General features: G+C 44.9%; 1 protein-coding gene across 1 annotated transcript in view; it reads right to left on the bottom strand.

The window, feature by feature from the left end:
- The window catches only part of NT5DC3 (5'-nucleotidase domain containing 3), a 72,905-nt gene that overhangs the window by 8,642 nt on the left and 38,238 nt on the right, over nt 1–26,025 (bottom strand). Inside the window, exons 6-12 of the mRNA XM_030214654.1 lie at nt 24,221–24,358; nt 19,291–19,351; nt 15,894–15,996; nt 5,748–5,849; nt 3,306–3,387; nt 2,240–2,326; nt 1,437–1,577 (exon numbers count right to left, since the gene is read on the bottom strand). Of these exons, the coding sequence (XP_030070514.1) occupies nt 1,437–1,577; nt 2,240–2,326; nt 3,306–3,387; nt 5,748–5,849; nt 15,894–15,996; nt 19,291–19,351; nt 24,221–24,358 (714 nt within the window). The remainder of the gene's footprint in view (nt 1–1,436; nt 1,578–2,239; nt 2,327–3,305; nt 3,388–5,747; nt 5,850–15,893; nt 15,997–19,290; nt 19,352–24,220; nt 24,359–26,025) is intronic.

The raw sequence follows: 26,025 nt of genomic DNA, 5'->3' as shown, positions 1-26,025 counted from the left end.
AGGCAAGCTGACGTCAGGATGTTACCAACGGAAGGGAAGCCAGCCAGGCCAGCCAGAAAACGATGAGGTACAAAAGGAAGAGAGAATCGCGGCACATCGAGGGGAGGGCAGGGCAGAGCAGAATCGATGGACATGGATGGGATGGGAGGAGAGGACAGGTGAGAAGAGAATCATGGGACACGGATTGGAGGGCAGGGAAGAGGAGAATCGCTGGACATGGAGGGGAGGGGATGGGATGGCATGGGAGGGAAGAGTCGCTAGACTTGGAGGGGAAGGGAAGGCAGGGGAGAGAAAAAAAAATCTCTTACAAGAGAGCCTTTCAAGGGCCCGTTTCATTGTTGAGGAAACGGGCTGGGTTCCACTAGTAAGTTCATATTGTGTTAACCCATACAGCTAAGTGAAGAAGAATTGTATTCTCTCTTTAAAGATGATGCTCCGATAGGCTAATAGTGCGATTCCCACTTTTTTTGGTTGCGTGGTCCCCTTCTTAACCTTAAAAATTTCAGGGACCAGCAGTTTACCCCCCCCCCCCCCCCCCCACACACACACACACACACACTTTTTCTGGACCCCCCACCCCTCAGCACCAGGTAGTTTACACTAGCCCTATTTTATCTCCCTCTTTCCAACAAGTGCCTACCAGTTTCTCTCCCCCCAACCCAGTCCTCACCAGTCTCTCTCTCTCTCTCTCTCTCTTTCCCTTCCTTCCTTCTGCAGGCCACTTCTGACTCCATCTGCATTGCTCCTGCTTCTTCCATCCCCCTTGGCTATTGTCGTGGCTCTACCACAGCATCTGTATTCTGCTCACATGGATTACAGCAGCATAAAAATAAAAAAGTTTGGAGTGCAGGAGTGGCCTAATGGTTAGTGTAGCAAGCTTTGATCCTGGCAACCTGGGTTTGATTCCCAGTGCAGCTCCTTATGACCTTGGGCAAGTCACTTAACCCTCTATTGTCCCAGGTAAAAAAAATTTAGATTCTGAGCCTTCTAGGGACAAAGAAAGTACCTGCTTATAATGTGTACAGCGCTACGTACGTCTAGTAGCGCTAGAGAAATGATTAGTAGTACTTTTTCTTTTCTCTGTGTCCTGCGGACACCCTGTAATGGTCTCAGACTCTCCCACTCTCCCAGGTGTCTGCGGATTACAAGTTGGAACCAACAAATTAATGCAATGTTTCTTTTTTAAAGTATTAAGTTTACATTGTTTCCCCCTTCTTTGCTCTGTCGGCAAGGTCCTAAGGAGAATACAAACGCAGAATGGGTCAGTCAAATTAACCTATCCATTAACAAAAATGCAATCCATTTAGCAACAGTCTCTTAAATCCCCCATAACCACAATGGAATTTGAAACAAAACCAAAGCTCATGTCGTTTTTAATTGAAATTCTTGGCAGGTTGAAAACAGCTCAACAGGTTCATTTCTGTTCCTGTACAAACCTGCATGCGTTCCAATAATCCAGTCAATCCCTGCAGCCAGATCATGATCCGCATGTACTGTTCTGTGTTCATGATTTTAATCTCGGACCTTAACTCTGGAATAATTGCACCTGTTCGCCAACCATGCTTTAATGTCAGATCCTGCATACCAGGGTAAAGAAATGAAAAGCAAGATACAAATATAACCAACACAGTTTAATTACCTCAGTTACTCTTCTCTAGCAAAGCACCACTGCCATAATCAATATAATTCTTTCCTCAATAAACGTTAACAGCTCAGGCTTGACTGAGCAAGAAAACTTATTTCCGGCTGCGACCTTGAAATTCATGTTGCCTGTAATTTCAGCAAGCAGTGTGAACAGCCCCAGAATGTCATTTCCCTGGCAGTATAACCCATGTACCATGCAACATTTCTAAACATTACCCAGCATTAAGCAGTTAACACCATTCGCTTATTCTAAAAGTTTACTGCAGAGCCATTCATTTTCTGAGGGGCTCTTCTACTAAAGGGGATTAAGCCCTTAACAAGCAGCAAGCATGCACAAATAGGCTATTACAGAAATGCATTAAATGTTCTGCAGTATTTTCCGTTTGCAGGTGTTAACCCATGAGTTGCTGAGTTTTTAAAAATATTTTTCAGAGGGGGTGTATCATGGTGGGCAGAGAGTAGGCTAACCAGCTAACTAATCATCTTCAACACTTAAGAAAAAGGTGTTGGCATAGAAGTTAAACATCTTGTTCAGTCCAAAAGTACATGTGAAATGCAGAAGATTAAAAAAAAAAAAAAGTCAAGGAATATTTACCGCTAGATCACTATAAATGTGATCACCAAAATACAAAACTTTGGAACCCCGCCAGCCAGTAAGCTTCAGAAATTCATATAAATTGCCCTGTAGATATTAAAGACAAAACATGTGTGATCAACTCAGGTTTTCAGATTCAGGCAGCAAATACGTAAAAACAAAAGCATTATCAAACTAACGAGAATTACTCATACTTATCGAAATAGCACATAAATATTATGATGAGAAAACCTAACAGCATACACTGTGCCACACAAGATGGCTCACGTGGTTGCACACTTCGCTGTTTCAAAAAGTTCACAATCAAACTCAAGGTCGGGTAGGGTAATGGAGTTGCTCAAGTTCGTGCTGTTACTAGGAATGAATACAGTATGGAGGCAATTGTATAAGCGGGCACCTCCTTTTATGTGCCCCAATGCCATATGGTGAGATCCTAGTCTATAAGTTTCAAGTTTAGTAAGTAATTGATATGCCACCCAATGGAAATCCTTCTAAGCCTATGACACTCCAAGATTCCATTATAGAATACTAGCGTAACCCAGTACTGGCACTTTACAATTTAGGTGTAACAGCAGGCACCTAAATGTGGTGAGGACGAATGTAAATTACTCTATTCTGCAAGTTGCATGCTCAAGTAGCAGCCCCACTCATGCAAACACCCCCTTGCATGTATGCAAGCATTATGCCACTTACATGCCCCCTTACAAAATAGATCTGTCGCTATTCTGCCACTTACATGCATAAGTGCCAGCTTTCTGTATATTTACATGCGTAAGTAGAGCATACCTATATGCTCTGTTATAGAACTGTCCTTTTTGTTTATGTTTATTATTTATAGCCTGCCTTTATTCAAGGCAACAAAACAACATACATAATCTAAAATACAAACAGACATTCCTAAATGCAGCAAAGCAACAGAGTCAATGAAGTATAAGCAGTTCAAGGTTTTTGTGCTTTCAAGACTTGATCTCTTTTTCATTGCTAGGAGTGTATGTTGTGTATGTTGTGTGCGTATTCAAATACCACAAATCTGTTTGTAAGGGTTACAAAATTGAAAGAGGCATACCTGTTTATAAATTTGCCCTTTATCTAGTCTGTGAATTTTGTCCCACAGTAGTACGCCTCTTTCGGTCACCTTCCGGAAAGGTCTAAAACAGTGGAAATCAAAGAAAACTGATTATGCAACATGGTAGCATAGTAGACGATGGCAGAGAAAGACCTGCACGGTCCATCCAGTCTGCCCAACAAGATAAACTCAAATGTGCTACTTTTTGTGTATACCTGACCTTGATTTGTATGCCATTTTCAGGTCACAGACCGTAGAAGTCTGCCCAGCACTAGCCCCGCCTCCCACCACCGGCTCTGCCACCCAATCTCCGCTAAGCTTCTGAACAAGATTCCTTTATGTTTATCCCACGCATTTTTGAATTCCGTTACCGTTTTCATCTCCACCACCTCCCGTGGGAAGACATTCTAAGTATCCACCACTCTCTCCGTGAAAAAATACTTCCGGACATTTTTCTTGAGTCTGCTCCCCTTCAATCTCATTGGCAGTTAAAGAGTAAGGAACGTGACCAGAACACGCGAATAATTTTATAAACATCTTTTGCACATAAAAGTGCTTGGTTAGGTGTACAGAAGTATATGCAGTGCCAAGAAGAAATGCACTCTTATGCAATCTGCCTATAAAAAGTTGTTCTGGGGCAAAGTTTTGGTGGAGCAACAATATATGCATTTATATTTACACCTGTGCCTGAGCAGGCATCAATGTCAATGGCTTTAATCTAGCTGTAATTTCTGCTGATTTGATCCCAATATTTTATACAAACACACAGGCAACTATGAGTCTTTATAAACAGGCAAAAAATAGATTTCTGATTACCCTCCAATCCTAGGCACATGTTATAAAATCACCCACATCATGGAAAACATCTGGCGTTTGTACTTATGGCCATTTATTTTTTTTCACTTTGTAAAAAATTATCTTAGGTTATTGATACCTATGGGCTCATTTTCGAAAGAGAAGGACGCCCATCTTTTGACATAAATCGGAAGATGGGCGTCCTTCTCACGGGGTCGTCCAAATCGGTATAATCAAAAGCCAATTTTGGACGTCCCCAACTGCTTTCTGTCGCAGGGATGGCCAAAGTTCAAGGTGGCTTATCGGAGGCGTAGCGAAGGCGGGACTTGAGCATGCCTAACACATGGACATCCTCAACCCATAATGGAAAAAAAAAGGGCGTCCCTGATGAGCACTTGGACGACTTTACCTGGTTGTGTTTTTTTTTACAACTAAGGCACAAAAAGGTGCCTGAAATAACCAGATGACCACCGGAGAGAATCGGGGATGACCTTACTCCCCCAGTGGTCATTAACCCCCTCCCACCCTCAAAAAATATCTTTCAAAATATTTTTGCCAGCCTCAGATGTCATACTCAGGTCCCTGGAGCAGTTTTAGTGGATGCAGTGCACTTCAGACAGGCAGATCCAGGCCCATCTCCCCCCTAACCTGTTACGTTTGTGGAGGAAACAGCGAGCCCTCCAAAACCCACTGTACCCACATCTAGGTGCCCCCCTTCACCTGTAAGGGCTATGGTAGTGGTGTACAGTTGGGGGTACTGGGTTTGGGGGGGTTGGGGGGGCTCAGCATGAAAGGTAAGGGAGCTATGTACCTGGAAGCAATTTATGAAGTCCACTGCAGTGCCCCCTAGGATGCCCGGTTGGTGTCCTGGCATGTCAGGGGGGCCAGTGCACTACAAATTCTGGCTCCTCCTATGACCAAATGGCTTGCATTTGGTCGTTTTTGACATGGGCGTCTTTGGTTTTGAAAATCGCAGAATGTCAGAAACGTCCATGTCTAGGGACGGCAAAATTTAAGGATTTGGACGTCCCTGGCGGTATTTACCAAACGAAAGATGGATGCCCATCTTGTTTCAAAAATACGGGCTTCCCCGCCCCTCGATTTCGCCATTTTGCAAGGACGTACAAATCGCAACTTGGATGTCCCTTTCAAAAATGCCCCTCCACATGTCCTACATGTTGGTGTTGAGCAATGCCTTGGACTCCCTCTCCCCAGGTTCTGTGAATACAGCCTCCCCAGCCAACACCAAAAGCAGATGACCTGATCCAGGAATTGAACCCAGATCTTCAGGAAGGCAGGTGGCTCAGTGGCATATACTGAGTCACCAGGTCAATTTCTGCCACACATTTCTGATGGTGATCATCATGCTAACGTGTCACATTTATTTACATCAGTGAGGGAGGTGGTGGTTAATTAAAATATTATTTGCCAGACTCTGTTTATTTCACTGTGCAAGATCATTTTTTAAAAAAATTAACACGCCCTTCACACATTTACCTATCAGTCTAAATCTGCTTTTTGATGCAGTATGTTATAAATGAGTCACCTGATCTGATATATGAACCTAACGCTGCAATTTTGCTGCTCACACAAAATGCAGAAAGGATCATCTTTCCCTTCAGAAGTATCTGAGAACAGGATGCTCACCTTCGCTTGTCATTGAAGAAATTTGGCTTGTCTGCTTGCACGATAACAACATCAAAAAGATCTTGCCAATCTTTCCCAACAATAAAGTTCATGCCTTTGTCTCTGCAGGAAAATCAAAGGCCTCAGCATTAATCATTGCAGTTAAATCCCTCTTGAAACTAATATTTTCCTAACAGAAATATGTATTTTTGCAATTATATAGAAGCATTTTCTCTATAATTAGTAAAGTAAAAACATGTTTTTGCCTACTGTAGAAAAGAGAGGACATACCCAAAGAAAAAGTTACCCTTACCTGATAATTTCCTTTCCTTGTCCTGCTAGACCAGTCCAGACTGACAAGTTATGCCCCCTATCAGCACATGGAGACAGAGACTTAAGATTCCGACATCATCAGTATAACAGATGGGGCAGCCCTACAAAACAGCCCCACCATCATAAAGTCTTCAACCTGTGGGGGAGGCCAGATTGGAATGTGTAAATAGGCCTCTGAGATCGAGATAGGTCAAAAACTCCCCTGGCTGTACTGCTGTGATCATCGATTGAAGGGTTTCCATGCGGAAAAGCCAAACCTGTTGACGCACTTCAGATCTAAGATGGGTCGCCAAGAACCGCCCTTTTTTGGCACCACAAAATAAATGGAGTATCGACCACACCCTCTTTCTGCTAGGGGTACAGGCTGGACGGCACCCAGCCGTTGTAAGTTGAGGAGGATGTGTCAAACGGCCCACACCTTGGCAGGACATTTGCAAGGAGATTCCAGAAAAGAGTCTACTATCGGATGAGCCAATTCTAACTTGTAGCCATCTCTGATAACCTCCAAGACCCATTTGTCGGATGTTACCCTGGTCCACTCCACCAGGAATAGGGACAGTCTGCCCCCACTAACCAGCTGGATATGGACCAGGGTCCTATCATTGGGCGGACCTGGCTGCGGGCTGGTTTCTGTTACTGGAAAGGAAGGCCTGCCCATCACCTCGAAAGGGCTGAGGCCTCTGAGAAGACCTTGCTCTCTGAAAAGAGGCCCTGCGACCTGGACGGTAACGCTGTGTATCCCTAAACTTAGCTCAAGGTCCCGCCAATCGTACAAACTTGGACCTGTCCTCCGGGAGGCGCTGACCCTTAAGAGTCACCAAGGTCCTTCACATTCTGTTCTAAGTCTGTCCCAAACAAAAGCTTTCCCCTAAAAGGAAGCCTTGCTAAACATGACTTATAGGCCACGTCTGCAGCCCAATGCCGCAACCACAGCCAGCGATGCGCAGTGACTGCTAGGGAAACCTCCTTCGCCGGTCCTCAAAAGATCATAAAGAAGAACCGCAAGGAAGGCTAAACTGGACTCCAAGGCCAGCAAAACAGCCATGAGATCTTCCACAGAGGAGGCTTTCTGTACCCACAATAAAACATGCCCGCGCCACATAGGAGCCACAAACTGAGGCCTGCAGGGAAAGGGCCGCTACTTCAAGGACAGCTTCAAGCAAGTCTCCAACTTACAATCCTCAGGGTCCTTGAGCGCCATGCCACCCTCCACAGGGAGAGTGGTTTTCTTAGTGACCGTTGTGATTAAGGAATCCACCGTAGCAACCTTCAGCAAGTCTAAGTCAGGAGCAGGTAGCGCGTAAAGATGCGATATAGCTCTAAGCAACCTTAAGCCCACTGTCCGGCGTATCACACTGTGCCGAAATAAGGACCTTCATGGCCTCATGCACATGAAAGGAACGAGGTGGGCATTTGGTGCTAGGCATAAGAGGGCACTGGACCTGTTCCCCCTGACGATTCAGGGGGGAAATGGCCAAAACCTCAAAAGCCTTAATCAGGAAGGGAAGCTCTTCCCTGTGAAAAAGGCGGTCAGCCGTCAGATCATCCCCCTCCTCAGAGGGCAGGGTGACCTCTGCCAAATCCAAAGATTCTGAAGGAGAGCCCGGAGACAAAAACGGGCCATCTGTGTCAGATAGCTCCTCGGGATCCAAAATCTCCACCCGGGGACATTTTAGCAGGAAAGTCTGAGAGGCTGCAGCAACCAAAGTTTGCTGAGAAAGAGACGGGGCTGCCTGAAGAGAAGCTCCTGACTTCTTCAAAAGAAAGGCATTATGCATTAATAAAACAAAATCCGGGGGAAAAGGAACTGCAAAGGACTCCCCTTCTCCCTGTACATCGCTTCCCTCCATCGGAGCCTGTGCTAAAGAAGCGCACTGTGCTTCTTGTCTATCAACCGGCACGTGCGGAGCGGGTCGCACCTGAGAGGAAAAAATGGCGCCCGCCAATGTGCACTGCACTATCTGCCCCGAGGAAACTGCCACAACTATCCCCTGCGCTTCCAACTCACTGGACGCCTGAGGGGAACCGTCGCCGCACTGAACACCTGCTGCGAGCGGACGGCAGCAGGACTCACACTCCCCCGATGCTGCTCTCCGGCCCCCACACCAGGAACAGTGCTTAGCCGCCTCAGAAGGCACTGACATGCTCCACAAACGCCTGCCCCAAAACTGACTGGCAGAACGTCTAGTTCCTCCGTATGATTAAACAGAAACAAAGTCTCTTACCTTTTTTTTTTTAAATTATAAGTCAGGAGAGAAAGGAAACAACCGATCAGGCCAACAGCCCCAGGCAATGGAGGAAAGGTAGGGGGAGACCGGGAGGGACCTGGCACCACCAGCTGTACACCACAAGCTGCAAACAGCCACTCAACCCCTGTCTGTGCTAAACTAGGCCCAAAGGACACCAGTAGCCACATCAAACCAGAGCTGCACAGAGATGTCCCTCCACCTGCTAGATAGAGAGAATACCTAGGTTCAACTGGCTGCACAGGTCCACATATAGCAAACCTCAGAGGTTCTCTGTATCTCCACCTGCTGGTAGAGGGACACAACCACAGGTCTCTGGATTGATCTGTGGGACGCCATGGAAGCTTCCCAACTTGAATGCTGCCCCAGCTGCCTAACGAAGAACCCCCACTGAGGAAAGAATAAAGAAAAACAACCAGGAAGCCTATTAGGTCTACCCCATTCAGTCCCTTATATGTTAAGTTAACAAGCGATATTCAATTACCAGCACCCTTCTTTCTTTTTAGCTTGAAAAAGGTAGGTATAGCTGATAGGGAAAAAAAAAAGTTGTTGAGGCAGGGTATACTTTAAGCCTGTGAGAGAAGGAGGGGAGAATATTATTCACCTCCGCCAAATAAAGACCCTTAGGATCACCACCTCACAAGCCAAGCCAAGGGCTAGAGCTTGAGGGCATGGAGGAAAAACAAACTTTGAGCTTGACCAGAGGAAGGTCTATGGCCCAGTCCCTAGGATAAATGCATAGGCCAAGACATCGACCCTAAGGGCTGCAGGTTGTGAACAGCACTCCAGAGGAAAAAAAGGCCTATTCAGAAGAAATACTGCTGCATCAGACGACTTGCACCATCTGCTGGAGGCAAAAAATAGTGAATATTCCCGACTGTGTTACCAGTTATACCAATATCATCATCAAGCTTCTGCCTCCATCTGCTGATTGGGGGGGGGGGGGGGGGTATAACCCATCAGTCCAGACTGATCTAGAAGGATAAGGAACAGCTTTCCTAATTCTACCCATACCAAGGAGATTCCCTGGTTTTGTATGTGTAAGCTACTTTTTTAAGAGGGGAATAACAATCACAGAACAGATTCCAGGCTCTAAGGGTTTTACAGGGGACAAGTATATGATCTGAGGCTTTAAAACCTGAACAGCCTGCTACAGTTTCAAAGAAAAAGTATAACAGAGAAGGAAATCAGTAAATTAATATACGCTTTTATTTTGTTTAATTTGTAGTAGTTAGCTTAAGAGAGACTAGTAGGATTTTCATTCCTTTGTTTTAAAGAGAATGTAATTGGACTTTAAAGCAACCAAACCACTAAGCTCAGCTGCTGTACTTTATTTGGTTACATGCCTCACCATTAATCCTGAGGTGACATTCATAGTCCTGAGGTGAGGAGTGGCCTAATGGTTAGGGTGGTGGACTTTATTGTAAGCCACACTGAGCCCGCAAAGAGGTGGGAAAATGTGGGATACAAATGCAAACAATAAATAAATAAATAAATAAATTCCCGGCACAGGCAGCTCCTTGTGACTCTGGGCAAGTCACTTAACCCTCCCATTGCCTGCCGCATTGAGCCTGCCATGAGTGGGAAAGCGCGGGGTACAAATGTAATAAAAATAAAAAATAAAAAAAGTAAAATTTAACAACAAAAGCATATAATTATAAAGCTTTCAGCTGTTTTTGAAGGAATAGTAACACTGAATATAGAATACGAGGAATAGCTGACAGCATTATTTAATTTGCACAACCAAGGCCGCCAAGAGACTGAGGCGGGCCCGAGGCAGGGCCACCGCTGTTGCCCCCCCAGGACCGCCGCCGCTGCTGCCACCCCCTAGACCGCTGCATAGCCAGACTACAAAAATTATGGGGGTGGTGGGGGAGGGGCCAGACTCCAAAGTGGGGAGACATCTGGAGTGCAGCTGAATAAAAGGGCAGTCAGAAGAAACTCTGGTAAGGTCCACTGAACATATGTAGTGTTATGGACAGGAACTTGAGAGAGCTAAGAAACATTACATTGGAAACCAGATGAGTACTGAAGGATCTAGACTCCAGCGCTTATTTGGCATTCTTTGGTATTTGGTATTTTTTCACGGAGAGGGTGGTGGATGCTTGGAATGCCCTCCCGCGGGAGGTGGTGGAGATGAAAACAGTAACGGAATTCAAACATGCATGGGATATGCATAAAGGAATCCTGTGCAGTAGGATTGGATCCTCAGAAGCTTAGCCAAAATTGGGTGGCAGAGCAGGTGGGGGGAAGAGGGGTTGGTGGTTGGGAGGCGAGGATAGTGGAGGGCAGACTTATATGGTCTGTACCAGAGCCGGTGATGGGAGGCGGGAAATACTGCTGGGCAGACTTGTACGGTCTGTGCCCTGAAAAAGGCAGGTACAAATCAAGGTAAGGTATACACATATGAGTTTATCTTGGGCAGACTGGATGGACCATGCAGGTCTTTTTCTGCTGTCATCTACTATGTTACTATGTATTCGGCATTCTCAAGATGTTTACAGATACATCTGGGTTCAAAATTGGTGAGGAAGTCCTCTTTAATGGCACAACGGTTCAGTGATTATTTCATTAAGAATGTTATGGAAATGCAGGCAGCATTTCAGCTTTCGAGTGAGCAAGGGGGCAGGGAGGTCAGTGTAGTTAGCTAGCGGGGAAAAACATTGATGCTTTTTTCTTTTCTTTTTTTTACTGTGAGTGGGGGACAGGTGATAGAAAGGCTGCATTCCTTCAAAACTGAGTCTTATCACTTGCATCTTATCCCAGCTGGGCTTCTTAAGTCGTATGGGGACTGGGTGGGTTCTCTATGATTGCAAATTCTTAATGCATCTTGGGCTTAGGATCTTGTTCCAGCCTGTTTGAAAAAGGCTGTGATCAGGCCCATAGTTTAAGAAGTGAGTCAGACACTAGACCTTTCAACATACAGCCAAGTTAATCAACAACTTCCCTTTGTAGGGAAACTTACAGAGAAATTTGTTTATCAGCAACCATTAGATTTTCTTGACACCTATAGGGTATTAGCCCTAGACAATTGAGCTTCTGTCATGTTCATGGTACAGACACTGTATTGGTTTCTTTGGATGTCAGCTAATAAAGAGAAAGTTGTGCTCTTGGACCTATACACAACTTTCAACATGATTGATCACCATTTATTATTGCAGAGATTTGCACAACTTGGTTTTGGTGGCACAGTGTTGTCCTGGCTGTCATTTTTTCTGATGGCCAGAACCCAAAGAGTAATATGGGATGGACTTTGAGTCCTGAGGCAGACCACAGTTAACAAAGGCCGGCAGTGACTCGTTTTATCATCCCTACCATTCAGTCAGTACGTCACTGAACATTATTTGCAGATGACATTCAGTTGTGCACTAAAAAGTTAATACAGATCAAGATAAGTCACTGCACACCTTTTCGAACAGATGCCTTGAGGAAGTTGGGTGGTTTCAGTCCACAAAATTAAAACTGAGCCCCAAGAAATTGAATTATTTATTGGTTACTAGGAAGAACGCTCCTTTGTCTACAGTACCTGCTGTGAAGGATATCCTACTGAGGTGGTGGTGAGGAATTTAGGTGTACTACCTGATTCAAGTATATCATTAGATTATAGATAACTAGTGAAAAAGGCCCATTTCTGACAGAAATGAAACGGGCGCTAGCAAGGTTTTCCTCGGAGTGTGTATGTTTGAAAGAGTGTGTGTGAGATTGACTGTGTGAGAGAGAGTGAATGTGCGAGTGTGTGTGTGTGACAGAGAGAGAGTGAGACTGGGTGCGAGTGTGACCGTGAGAGGGCGAGTGTGTGTGTGAGAATCAGAGTGTGTGCCAGGGGCCCCTCCCTCCTCCCTCCCAGTTCCAGGGTCCCCCCTCCATCCCTCCCTCCCAGTTCCAGGGTCATCCCCCCTCCCTCCCTCCGAGTTCCAGGCTCATCCCCTCCTCCGAGTTCCAGAGTCCCTTCCAGTTTCAGGGTCCCCCCCACCCTCCCTCATAGTTTGAGGGTCTCCACCCTCCCAGTTCCAGGGTCACCTTCCCTCCCTCCCAGTTCCAGGGTCCCCCTACCAGTTCAAGGGTCCCTCCCCCTCCCTCCCAGTTCAACAGTCCTGTCCCCTCCCTTCCTCCCTCCCTCCGAGGTGCTTGGGGGGGGGGAGGTTGCTATTTGCTGTCAACCTAAGCAGAGACTGCTTCTGGTGTCCAGCAGCTAAGTCCTGTTGTGACCCACAGGCAGCTGGAGTTCCCTCATACTCTGACACACATTGACAGGCAACGGCGGAGCTGACGCAGCCACAGGCACTTACCTGGATAAAGTTTGTATTTTTTACAAATGATCTGACAATACAGATTTTAAAATTGCTGTTTCTACCAGGTAGAATATTTTTTTAAGCTGTTTTAGTGATATTTAATTTAGATTTCATGATATTCATATGTACAGATGGGTACCTTTCAAATAAATTAAAAAGGTGTGCAGTAAGAAACCAAAAACAAAAACCTTTTGTCCTTTACCTTTTAAGGCGCAGTTTATCCAGTAGAAACAGCTTTAGATGTGTTTCAGATGGAAGAAGGAAAAAAAAAACGACAATGTGGATCAGCAGCTCCTAGGTGTGCTTGGTTTTGAGTGTATGGGAATGACGGCTGTGTTGGGGAGTGGAAACAGAGATTAACCAATGGGCTTCCTTGATTCATTGAGTGTCAGTGCTCTGCCCTCGACGTCATCACGTTTGACGCGAGGGCGGGGCAGACACTCATGGGCAAACCGGATATCTATGCCGCTTCGTCAAACCTGTCTCTTGTTAGATCCTAAAGATTTAGCAACTTTGATCCAAGCCTTTATAACTAAGACTAGATTATTATAGCAGCTTGTACTGTGGTCTGCCAAAGTACCAACTAGTCCAGAAAATGGCTACATGCATATTGGCCAGCAAAGCGTTGACTGATCTTATGTATATTGACCGGTTTTGGGTAGAAGTGGGTAGTATTTGGGCAGTCGGGTTGGATAATTTTGTTTGTATTGGATAATTTTCAGTGGGTTGGGGATGTGCTCTATATAGGGAAGTTGAGTCAACTTTTTAATAGCTGTATCTATATATTCCACAAAGCACACCCTTCTGTGACACCAATGGACAGAATTGCCACCTACTATAAGGCAAAACAAGCATTTAGCTGACGTACAATTCCGAACAGGTGTAAATGCCAATGGGAAAAATTTTTGAAGTACGTGAGTAGTGCTAAAAAGAGTAATTTGCAGAACACACACATACAACAGGATCTTGGATTATTTTATGTACAACCCAGGCAAAATGTAATAGTCAATTATAAATGCTCAGACTGATTAACTTATGGAATGATGCCATACTGCTCCTTCCTTGCTGGCACATGGCTTTGGGACACTGAAAAGTTGCCTTTTTTGTTTTGTTTTACTCAAAGTAAAAAAAAAAAGTAGTGATCACTCCTACTACCCTTATCTATTCTGTAGATCTTTATCAACAGTTGTTGATTAGTTTTTAATATCTATCATTAATAGAAGGAAAAGAGACTCAGTTGTTGCTGACACCCCTATTTTAAAGGGTATTCATAAGAACTGCATAATGAGGCATGCTCTGCTGAGCTGTACTCAATCATCGGCTCAAAAAAACCTCCTTAAAAAATCATGCACGTTTATTTCTTTTATCATTTTAATTTTCGTATCCATTATTGAGCGTAAGACAGGACTGAGAGAGACTTATCTTTCACTTGGACAATCCCAACGGTAGCCTGTTTCACTACCGCTTCTTCAGGGGAAGTCCTATGATAGTCTGAGAGGCAGATGCACTAAACCTTAATGAGCCTTTAACGACCCCCCAACGAGGAAATTTTGATCCGTTGCATGCAAAGGGCTTTTACCGAGGAAGCTAGCAGCTAACGAAAACGAAATGCAGATGAGCAATTTGTGTACAAACCCCATTGAAATGAGATACACTAACCTTTTCCGATTGCCTTTACGCAGGAAAAAGGAAGGAAATCTAACGAGAAGCCTGTACCTCTCGTTAGGACAGCTCTGTGCCAGGAAAAATTGTAAAGTGAAAAAACAAACTGTGAGCCAATCCCAGCGCATTAGCAGAGCTAAAAGCGCTGTGATTGGTCAAAAGGACGTTGCATTACATATATCCAAAAGAGCTGTGTTTAAGCTTAAAGAAAATCTTTCATAAACCACATCAAATAAAAAAAATAAAAAAAAGGATCGGGAGGGGGGCAAGGGCGCACGTCAGGAGCGTCCTGTATGGACGGCCTTGCCCCCCCCCCCCCCCCCCCCCGCTGCTCCCCACTTTCTGCCGCTTCCCCCCCCCCCCCGAAAAAGTGAAATTCTAGCAGCCCTGGTCCCCCTCCCTTCCTGTTCTTTTTTGCAAAAGCTAGCTCCACCTCCCGTCATTCCTCCGTCCCGTGCCCCGCCCCCGCTGCCCCCCTGAGGTCGACTACGCTGCTCCCCTCTTCCACCGAGACCCCCCTCCCTATTATCGGCCCGAGTAGCGCCTCTAACCTCTTTCTGAAGGCACTGCACGGGCAGGAAGAAGATCTGTTGTTGGTTGCAGTCTTCATGACGTCTCTTCTTCCCTGGCCTAGGCCCACCTCCTTCTGACGTAAATAACCAACGTAGGTTACTTACGTCAGACAAGGGCAGGCCCAAGAGGAAAGGACTTTGCTCCTGGGCCCTGCCTCCTTCTGACGTAAGTAACCTACGTAGGTTACTTACGTCAGAAGGAGGCGGGCCTAGGCCAGGGAAGAAGAGACGTCATGAAGACTCTGCGACCAACAACAGATCTTCTTCCTGCCCGTGCAGCGCATTCAGAAAGAGGTGAGAGGCGCTACTCGGGCCGATAATAGGGAGGGGGGTCTCGGTGGAAGCGGCGTAGTCGACCTCAGGGGGGGCAGCGGGGGCGGGGCATGGGGCGGAGGAATGGCGGGAGGCGGAGCTAGCTTTTGAAAAACAGAAGAACAGGAAGGGAGGGGGACCGGGGCTGCTAGAGTTTCGCTTTTTCGGGGGGGGGGGGGAAGCGGCAGAAAGCGGGGAGCAACGGGGGGGGGGGGCAAGGCCGTCCATACAGGATGCTTCTGACGAGCGCCCTTGCCCCCTCCGATCCTTTGGTTTTGTATTTTTATATTGGTGCAGACCGGGTAGCCACGTGTATGTGTTGTGGCTTTTTTGTTGTTGTTTTGACGTTTGCAGCATGCGCAGAGCAGCCAGCAAAACGCTTGGCTGCTCTGCGCATGCTTTAGGGGCCGATTACAGACGGGGATTACGATTTTTTGATACATTGTACTTTTCAATACCGCACCAGGTATGTGTGACTTGTTTTCTTGGTGCATTCTTCGTTTTTTAAAAATCGTTAGGGACTTTATCGATTTAGATTTTTTAATGTTTGGTTGATGCATCTGCCTCTGAGTCTCTTCTGGGTTTGTTTCAGAAAGAAACCCATTTACCAGGGCTTAACCTCTTCCCTTCCTCACTTAAGGCAATGCAATGCCAGAACAGATTTATATTGTTCACCACGGTTAGTATACATCACAAAGAAAAATCAATTAAAAGGAGCACACCAAAACATTCTTCAGGCAGCCTACTTACACAAAACTGCTGGGACTGTTTGTGATGAGGAACATCTTCTTCCCATGATTTGCCAGCTTGGATAACACAGCCTGGGTCTGCTCACCATAGCATACGTATTTACCTAATCAAAACAGTTTGAAGATAAAACAGAAGACTTCTTTGCGAAGAAGATCTCACACGTGAACTATCTGGTTGAGTTGTTACTTGGTTAAAACAACTGATAACCGAAAGCAAATTTTATGTTTCAATGATTTTTATTGACAACAAATTCAAATTCAAAATAAACCATAACACAGCAATAAACTTACATAGCGTCTCCTTTGCTATCAAACATTATATGTTATTTATCCCCTCCCCCTCCTCCCAATCGAAAGCAAATTTTAAAAATTCTCTCTCCATAAAATCAGCCCACAGTGGTCAGCGTATTAACAGTGGTGAATTAGACTCAGATATTCCTCGACAGGTCCTATCCGGATACAGTTATTGAATATCCAGGGATTTGAAGTCGCAGGAATATCCAGGTATGGTTGATATTCAGCGTCAGAATCCAGATAACTATCCAAGAAAGTTATGACTGCTATTTATGCAGTTTTACTTGCCTGGATAGCTCACCACACAATAGCACTAAAAATATTAGCAGTGTCTGGATAACTTCTGGGGGTCTTCCCCGACTCTGCCCCCAGACCGCCCCCAGCACTAACCAGAGAGTGCTGCTTAATATTAGCAGTGGGGCTAGCCAGTAGGAGCTTCTCCTTCCCAATAAAAAGTTTAAAAATCTTTCTAAATAACAGAGGGCATAATCGAACGGGGCACCCAAGTTTTCATGAGGGCGTCCTCGCAGGACGGCCCCGCAAAGGGGCGGGGAAACCCGTATTATCAAAACAAGATGGCCGGCCATCTTTCGTTTCGATAATACGGTCGGGGACGCCAAAATCTCAACATTTAGGTCGACCTTTGAGATGGTCGACCTAAATGTTAAGATGGTCGACCTTAGAGATGGTCGTCCCCGGTTTTCGGCCATAATGGCAACCGAGGACGCCCATCTCAAAAGTCCAAGCCCTTTGGTCGTGGGAGGAGCCAGAATTCATAGTGAACTGGTCCCCCTGTCATGCCAGGATACCAACCGGGCACCCTAGGGGGCACTGCAGTGGACTTCACAAATTGCTCCCAGGTGCATAGCTCCCTTACCTTGGGTGCTGAGCCCCCCCCCCCCCAAAAAAAAAAAAACCAAAACCCACTCCCCACAACTGTACTTCACTACCATAGCCCTTAGGGATGAAGGGGGGCACCTAGACGTGGATACAGTGGGTTTCGGGTGGGTTTTGGAGGGCTCACATTTACCACAAGAGTAACAGGTAAGGAGGGATGGGCCTGGGTCTGCCTGCCTGAAGTGCACTGCACCCACTAAAATTGCTCCAGGAACCTGCATACTGCTGTGCTGGAGCTGGGTATGACATTTGAGGCTGGCATAGAGGCTGACAAAAAAATGTTTTAACTTTTGTTTTAGGGTGGGAGGAAGTTGGTGACCACTGGGGGAGTAAGCGGAGGTCATCCCCGATTCCCTCAGGTGGTCATCTGGTCAGTTCGGGCACCTTTTTGAGGCTTGGTCGCAAGAAAAAATGGACCAAGTCGACCAAGTGCTTGTCAGGGACGCCCTTCTTTTTTCCATTATCGGCCGAGGACGCCCATCTCTTAATCACGTCCCAGTCTCACCTTCGCTATGGTTCCAACACACCCCTGTGAACTTGGTCGTCCCCGCAACAGAAAGCAGTTGAGGATGCCCAAAATCGGCTTTCAATTATGCCGATTTGGGCGACCCTGAGAGAAGGACGCCCATCTCCCGATTTGTGTCGTGAGATGGGCGCCCTTTTCTTTCGAAAATAAGCCTGATTATGTTTAAAAGTACTGCCCTTTTTAATGATTTTGAACCATACTGAAAGAAGTCAAAAGTAGGTACACAGCTGAACAGGTCCTTAAAACACATCTGACTGAAGATTTGATGTGAGGGATGTTTGGGTCAAAAGGTACAAACAGAACTAAGCCCAGTATTAAGTCTATGAAGAAGTGTTAGAGTGTGAGAAAGAAAAAGCAAAGAATGGATGTGATGGATAAAGGATGCTGGGCTGGCGAGTGGGAAGCTGCACAGTGAACAGGGTGGGAATGAGCAAATTAGAAAAAGGCTAAATGATGGCTGAGATCATGTAGAAGGACATTGAAAAAAAGACCGGTTTAGTTTGAAGACAAGAAAAGGAGAAAATTACATTGGCAGAAAGGAAATGCACACAGAGGAGAAAAAGGACAAGAAGAACTAAAAGACATGAACCAATACAATTCACTAGGGGGGGGGGGGGGGTCTTTTACTAAGCTGCGGTGGCGTTTCTAGTTCACGGTAGAAATCAACTGGTGGTAAACGTCAAGACACCTATTATATTTCTATGGGCATCTCGGTGTTTACCGCCAGCTGATTTCTAACGTGAGCTAAAAATGCTACCTCAGCTTAGTAACTACTACTACTACTACTTAGCATTTCTATAGCGCTGCCAGGGTTACGCAGCGCTGTACAAGTTTAAACATGGGGAAGGACAGTCCCTGCTCAAGAGAGCTTACAATCTAAAGGTAAAAGCTATGTAGTCAGTGTAGGTATCAGGAAAGGGAAGGTGGTTAGGCACCAAAGCAAGGGAGAAGAGATGGGCCTTGAGTAAGGACTTGAAAATGGGCAGGGAGGGCGCATGGCGTATGGGCTCAGAAAGTCTGTTCCAGGCATAAGGTGATGCGAGGCAGAAGGGGCGGAGTCTGGAGTTAGCGGTGGTGGAGAAGACCCCCTTAGATAATTATGCCTGTAACCTACGCATGAGAACCTCGTTTGACCACGTAATATGGTGAAGAGTGACCAGTACTCCAGACCCCACATGAATGGGAATTATAAATTAAGATTTGCATGGAAGGAATGTGTTCTCTTTTGATTATTACAATTTGTGTAGTATACACTGGATGTATGCAACGCTGTACAGAAACACATAATTTTAGCATCTTTACACCATCCAGTTTACACTTACAACTCAGTCACTGCTACCTAGGAAATCACTTGCACCGAAGGTTTTAGCAAACCAGATGCATCTGGGGAAAGCCAGCTCTGGGGCACAAGTGGAATATTTAGAGCCTCATGTTAGAATACCACTCACAAAGTTCCAGTTAATTTTCCCTCTATCCCGCCCTAAGGCGGCATATCATCTAAACCTAAATCGCAACTCCCAAACTTGAAAAAGGAGCTGAAAAGTCCATCTGAGGCTGGCATGAAAGAGCACCTAATGAATTAGATCAGTAAGGCCCCACCAGTAAGGGTCCTCCTATTCTCAGAAAACAGCAAAGACCAGAAATGCAATGCTCTGGCACTGAAAGCATCATTGCTACTTACCAATATCTGCCTCAATCGCTCTGTACATTATCCCCTTAACATGCACATCCCTGATTGCATCCTGGCCAGAAAAAGGGTATCATTGTTATAAACAGAAAGACGAGGAAAGAAAACATTTTAATACATACAGTGGGGGAAATAAGTATTTGATCCCTTGCTGATTTTGTAAGTTTGCCCACTGACAAAGAAATGAGCAGCCCATAATTGAAGGGTAGGTTATTGGTAACAGTGAGAGATAGCACATCACAAATTAAATCCGGAAAATCACATTGTGGAAAGTATATGAATTTATTTGCATTCTGCAGAGGGAAATAAGTATTTGATCCCCCACCAACCAGTAAGAGATCTGGCCCCTACAGACCAGGTAGATGCTCCAAATCAACTCGTTACCTGCATGACAGACAGCTGTCGGCAATGGTCACCTGTATGAAAGACACCTGTCCACAGACTCAGTGAATCAGTCAGACTCTAACCTCTACAAAATGGCCAAGAGCAAGGAGCTGTCTAAGGATGTCAGGGACAAGATCATACACCTGCACAAGGCTGGAATGGGCTACAAAACCATCAGTAAGACGCTGGGCGAGAAGGAGACAACTGTTGGTGCCATAGTAAGAAAATGGAAGAAGTACAAAATGACTGTCAATCGACAAAGATCTGGGGCTCCACGCAAAATCTCACCTCGTGGGGTATCCTTGATCATGAGGAAGGTTAGAAATCAGCCTACAACTACAAGGGGGGAACTTGTCAATGATCTCAAGGCAGCTGGGACCACTGTCACCATGAAAACCATTGGTAACACATTACGACATAACGGATTGCAATCCTGCAGTGCCCGCAAGGTCCCCCTGCTCCGGAAGGCACATGTGACGGCCCGTCTGAAGTTTGCCAGTGAACACCTGGATGATACCGAGAGTGATTGGGAGAAGGTGCTGTGGTCAGATGAGACAAAAATTGAGCTCTTTGGCATGAACTCAACTCGCCATGTTTGGAGGAAGAGAAATGCTGCCTATGACCCAAAGAACACCGTCCCCACTGTCAAGCATGGAGGTGGAAATGTTATGTTTTGGGGGTGTTTCTCTGCTAAGGGCACAGGACTACTTCACCGCATCAATGGGAGAATGGATGGGGCCATGTACCGTACAATTCTGAGTGACAACCTCCTTCCCTCCGCCAGGGCCTTAAAAATGGGTCGTGGCTGGGTCTTCCAGCACGACAATGACCCAAAACATACAGCCAAGGCAACAAAGGAGTGGCTCAGGAAGAAGCACATTAGGGTCATGGAGTGGCCTAGCCAGTCACCAGACCTTAATCCCATTGAAAACTTATGGAGGGAGCTGAAGCTGCGAGTTGCCAAGCGACAGCCCAGAACTCTTAATGATTTAGAGATGATCTGCAAAGAGGAGTGGACCAAAATTCCTCCTGACATGTGTGCAAACCTCATCATCAACTACAGAAGACGTCTGACCGCTGTGCTTGCCAACAAGGGTTTTGCCACCAAGTATTAGGTCTTGTTTGCCAGAGGGATTAAATACTTATTTCCCTCTGCAGAATGCAAATAAATTCATATACTTTCCACAATGTGATTTTCCGGATTTAATTTGTGATGTGCTATCTCTCACTGTTACCAATAACCTACCCTTCAATTATGGGCTGCTCATGTCTTTGTCAGTGGGCAAACTTACAAAATCAGCAAGGGATCAAATACTTATTTCCCCCACTGTAAACCTTCATCAAGCTACAGCTTATTAAAGATGTTGTAAAGATAAGTATTACTCTTCTTTACCCTGCGTCATCTTAGTACAATTTTATTTTAGTTACATTTGTACCCCGCGCTTTCCCACTCATGGCAGGCTCAATGCGGCTTATATGGAGCAATGGAGGGTTAAGTGACTTGCCCAGAGTCACAAGGAGCTGCCTGTGCCTGAAGTGGGAATCCAACTCAGTTCCTCAGTTCCCCAGGACCAAAGTCCACCACCCTAACCACTAGGCCACTCCTCCACTGTTGCTACTATTTGAGATTCTACATGGAATGATGTTGCTATTCCACTAGCAACATTCCATGTAGAAGTCGGCCCTTGCAGATCACCAATGTGGCCGCGCAGGCTTCTGCTTCTGTGAGTCTGACGTCCTGCACGTACGTGCAGGACATCAGACTCGCAGAAACAGAAGCCTGCGCAGCCTTCTACATGGAATGTTGCTAGTGGAATAGCAACATTCCATGTGGAATCTCCAATAGTAGCAACATTCCATGTAGAATCTCCAATAGTATCTAGTTTATTTTTGTTACATTTGTACCCCGCGCTTTCCCACTCATGGCAGGCTCAATGCGGCTTACATGGGGCAATGGAGGGTTAAGTGATTTGCCCAGAGTCACAAGGAGCTGCCTGTGCCGGGAATCGAACTCAGTTCCTCAGTTCCCCAGTTCCCCAGGACCAAAGTCCACCACCCTAACCACTAGGCCACTCCTCCACAATGATGTAGCAGTGACATTTGAGGTCATTTTCCTCCATTAATGAATATATATACATATTAAGAGTAATCTGAATATTGCTTGACTATTTTTTTGAAACAAAAGATATATAAACAGTGTGCTATTTTCAGCTTATAATATTTGAATCACTGAATGATCATTTGCTGAATTTGTGTCTAGAGACTGGTATAACACTATTTTAAAAACTGCCACTTATTGTTTCTTTGAGTTTGCAGTGTGTCAGGCCCTACTGTTTTGCTTTCCTTGCAGCTGCTCTTTGGTACCTCCCAGAAGCTGGTTAGGCCAACCCTGGTAGTTTGTCTATATCTATAGCCACATTTGTGCTGCTCTCTGCTTCAGTGGTTTTGCACCAATTTTTGTAAGATAAAACTTAGGGATGGCTTGTATTTTTCTAGTTACACTGGACCTTGATCCTTTGAGCTCCTGTCTTTTGGTGGTGAATGACTGGTTGGTTGGTTGCTCCTCATTGGGTTTTGAATTTAGCTAAAACCACTGCCTGTTGGTTTGTAGGGCAGCGGGCAGAGATGGGTAGTAATGAAGTATTTATGTATAATTGGCAGTACTTTTACTTATAATGAGTTGCAAGTAAAAAAAAGTATGGCAAAAAAAATATAACTATTACAAGTAAGCTGTACTTTTGAACTTAGTAATGAAGTACAAGTTTAGAAAGTGTTTTTTTAAGTAATATTTTCCATACCTCTGCTTCTCCCCCTCTACGGGCTTTCCAAGCGATGTCAGACACGGCTTGCAGCCGATTGGGCCCAAACTTCCAGTCCCAAAACAGCTGAGCTGGGACCGGAAGTTCGGGCCCATTCAGATGCAAGCCAGTATCTGACGTCACTTGGAAACCCTAGTCCCCACGTGGCCTGAACCTGAAAAGGGTGGAGCTCTCATTTGCAAATGTCATTGGAAAACCTATTTTTTTATGCTCCACGCCTGCGGAGTCAGGAGAGAGCCCGGAAAAAGAGGCTTGAGGCTAACAGGAGGCGTTCCTGCAGCTTTAACATTGGTAAGTGCCAGGGGACGAAGTTGTGGGCGAGAGGGATGAGCTGCACCAGCACCAAAGCTCAGGAATTGGCCTATGCGCTGCAACTATTATTTGCTGCGCATTCCCTTCCCTGTACACTCACCTTCCATCGTGGCAAGAGGAGGAGCAGCCCAGCTGCACATCAGCCTCCTTCCTGTTCCTCTGCCTCCTTCATCCCCAACAGTTCCTGCTGCATGGGAGGCCCACACGGTTCAAAGGAACCTCCAGGAACCAAGGCAGCAGAGGAACAGGAAAGCAGCCTGACATGCTGCTGGCCTGCTATTCCTTGTGCCATGCTGAAGCTGGTGAGAGTGCAGGGAGAAAGGGAGGGGCCTGGAAGACATGGGTTGGCCCATGCATTTTATAGTTAACCAAAAGACATGTTTAAGGAAAGAATCTGCTCTCAATGTAAACCACATGATAAAACTGGTACAACAACTTCAAAACAAAAATTTGATGTAAGCAGGTTTAGATGATGCACAAGTTACTAGTCAGCTATTCTCAGGCAAGTCATTAAGGATGTGCCCCAGATGTGAGAGTCCATAATTTCCTGCGTACGAGAGGCACAAAGATCTCCTGGCACATCTCAGATGCAATAATATTTAAGCAGAGTTTCAGAGGGTAGTTCCCGCCCTGAGAAAGTTAACTTAGAAGTGTTAGTAACCACAAAAAGAGGAAGGCTACTGTGACTCTAACTCAAAAGTTGAACATCAACAAGTGAAGAGTCCAGTGTAAAGGTCTAAATAATCAACACGATGTATTAAAATTCCAGATATTCCTTTACTCTCAAATATTATCTTCTTTTGTATATATAAAAAATAGTTGAGCATTTAGCTATGGCTCGACAGTGGCCAAACCCGTTTCACTTTACATGCTTCATCAGGAGCCGTGCATCAACTTTCTTATAATTACTAACCTGCTCAACAGCTAAGAAGGCTGCATGAAAGAATTGGGGATTGATAAGATGCAATGTAATCACAAAATTATGTGATACCATCTTGTTTAATATTATAAGAAAGTTGATGCACGGCTCCTGATGAAGCATGTAAAGTGAAATGGGTTTGGCCACCGTCGAGCCATAGCTAAATGCTCAACTACTTTTTATACATACAAAAGAAAACAATATTTGACAATAAAGGAATATCTGGAATTTTAATACATCGTGTTGATTATTTAGACCTTTACACTGGACTCTTCACTTGTTGATGTTCAACTTAGAAATGTTGCAATAATTAAAATTAATAATGAAATCTGAACCAGAGAAATGTTGCAATACAAAGCATTTCCTTATTATTATTATTCTTTCCTTTCCTCCTTTGTCTTATTTTACTTTTTAGGAGGGAGGAAAACTTTTACAGAATCAGAAATGTTAAAAAAAAAAAAAAAAAAAGGGCTGCAAGCAGAAGAGTTACCTTGACGTCCTTGTACAGATGCACAGGCTCATAGTCTATGTTGTTTTTCAAAAAATACTCATTGACACAAGACAGGAGTGTCATTTCCGGTAGGGAGAATATGTCCATGAATTGCTTCATAGTGTTCCCCTCGGAGCTCTGCACAAACACATATATATATATATATACATACAGGTGTCATGCACCACACAGAAACACATCAGTTAAACAAAACCTCATTAAATAATTTCTCTAGCATTCAGGGGTTTCAACCAATGCCAAATGCTATCTCAAATAGCTCACACAGGGCAATTTCCAGACAGGTAAATTGGCAGTGTGAAAGTGGTATTCACTCAGCCATCTAAGGCAGACTTGTTCAAGCTCAGTTGTCGAGGGCTACAAACAGGCCAGATTTACAGGAAATCCCTAATGAATATGCATTTACTGAAAACTCCTTTATTACAATCAAATAGTTTTAAAATATCAAATTAAAATATCATATTATCCTCACTATCCAGTGCACTTCATTCATACCAATCACGGATGACGCGGTTAGCAAAACACAAATTTGTGTAGGGTGTTGACAACATTAATATATGAGGACATTTTATTCAAGAAACACTGAGAACGAGGAAGATGGCTAGATACTAGACTTTCGCAAGTTGAAAAAACTGCGGCGCATTGGTGATTAGAACCTCACTGAACTGGCTCATCAAGGAGATACGCTTACAAGCTTATATGCTGATTTTGAACTTTCCAGATGAGCAGAAATGTGTTTACAAGTAACGTGATGGATAACATATAATCACTTCAAGCATAGAGTACAGATGCAAACAGTGCAATGCTGGAAGAGACACGCTTTAATGTTTGTTTTAGACAAGATGTATTTATTTATATTATTTGTTACATTTGTACCCCACATTTTCCCACCTATTTGCAGGCTCAATGTAGCTTACATAGTACCGTAAAGGCGTTCGCCAGTCGGTTGATGATAAATACAGGTTATATTGTGGTCGAAGTGAGGTAGGTGTGTATGAGGCACCGTGACGATGGAAGGGATGAAGATTGTATATTGTCCAGTACGATCATTGGTTATGTTGTGTTGCTGGATGTGGGGATTTACGTTGGATCGGTAGGGTAAGCTTTTTTGAAGAGGGTGTTTTTTAGTGATTTCCTGAAGTTTAGATGGTCATAGATTGTTTTCACAGCTTTTGGGAGTCCATTCCATAGTTGTGCGCTTAGGTAGGAGAAGCTGGATGCATAAGTTGTTTTGTATTTCAGTCCTTTGCAATTTGGGTAATGTAGGTTTAGGTATGATCGTGATGATCCGATTCTGTATCTGGTTGGTAGATGTATGAGGTCTGTCATTTATCCTAGGACTACGCCGTAGATAATTTTGTGGACCAAGGTGCAGATTTTGAAGATGATTAGTTCTTTGATTGAGAGCCAGTGGGTTTGGCACTTTCGAAGCATGTTTTACCAAATATCAGCCTGGCAGCTGTGTTTTGGGCGGTCTGGAGTTTTTTTGCGAGTTGTTCTTTACATCCCGCATAGATTCCGTTGCAGTAGCCTGTATGGCTTAGGACCATTGATTGTATTAGGTTTCAAAATATTTCCTTTGAGAAGAAAGGTTTTATTCGTTTGAGTTTCCACAATGAGTAAAACATTTTCTTTATTACAGAGTTTACTTAGTTCTCAAGGGTAAGGTTGCGGTCGATTATGATGCAGAGTATTTTTAGGCTGTCTGAGGTAGGGAGGGTGTGTTTTGGGGTGTTTATGGTTGTGGGTTTGTACTTGTTATGTTGAGATGAGAGGATGAGGCAGTG

This window comes from Microcaecilia unicolor, chromosome 9, assembly GCF_901765095.1.
Source record: "Microcaecilia unicolor chromosome 9, aMicUni1.1, whole genome shotgun sequence".
Taxonomy (NCBI): domain Eukaryota; kingdom Metazoa; phylum Chordata; class Amphibia; order Gymnophiona; family Siphonopidae; genus Microcaecilia; species Microcaecilia unicolor.
This window is presented reverse-complemented; position numbering and strand designations above follow the sequence as displayed.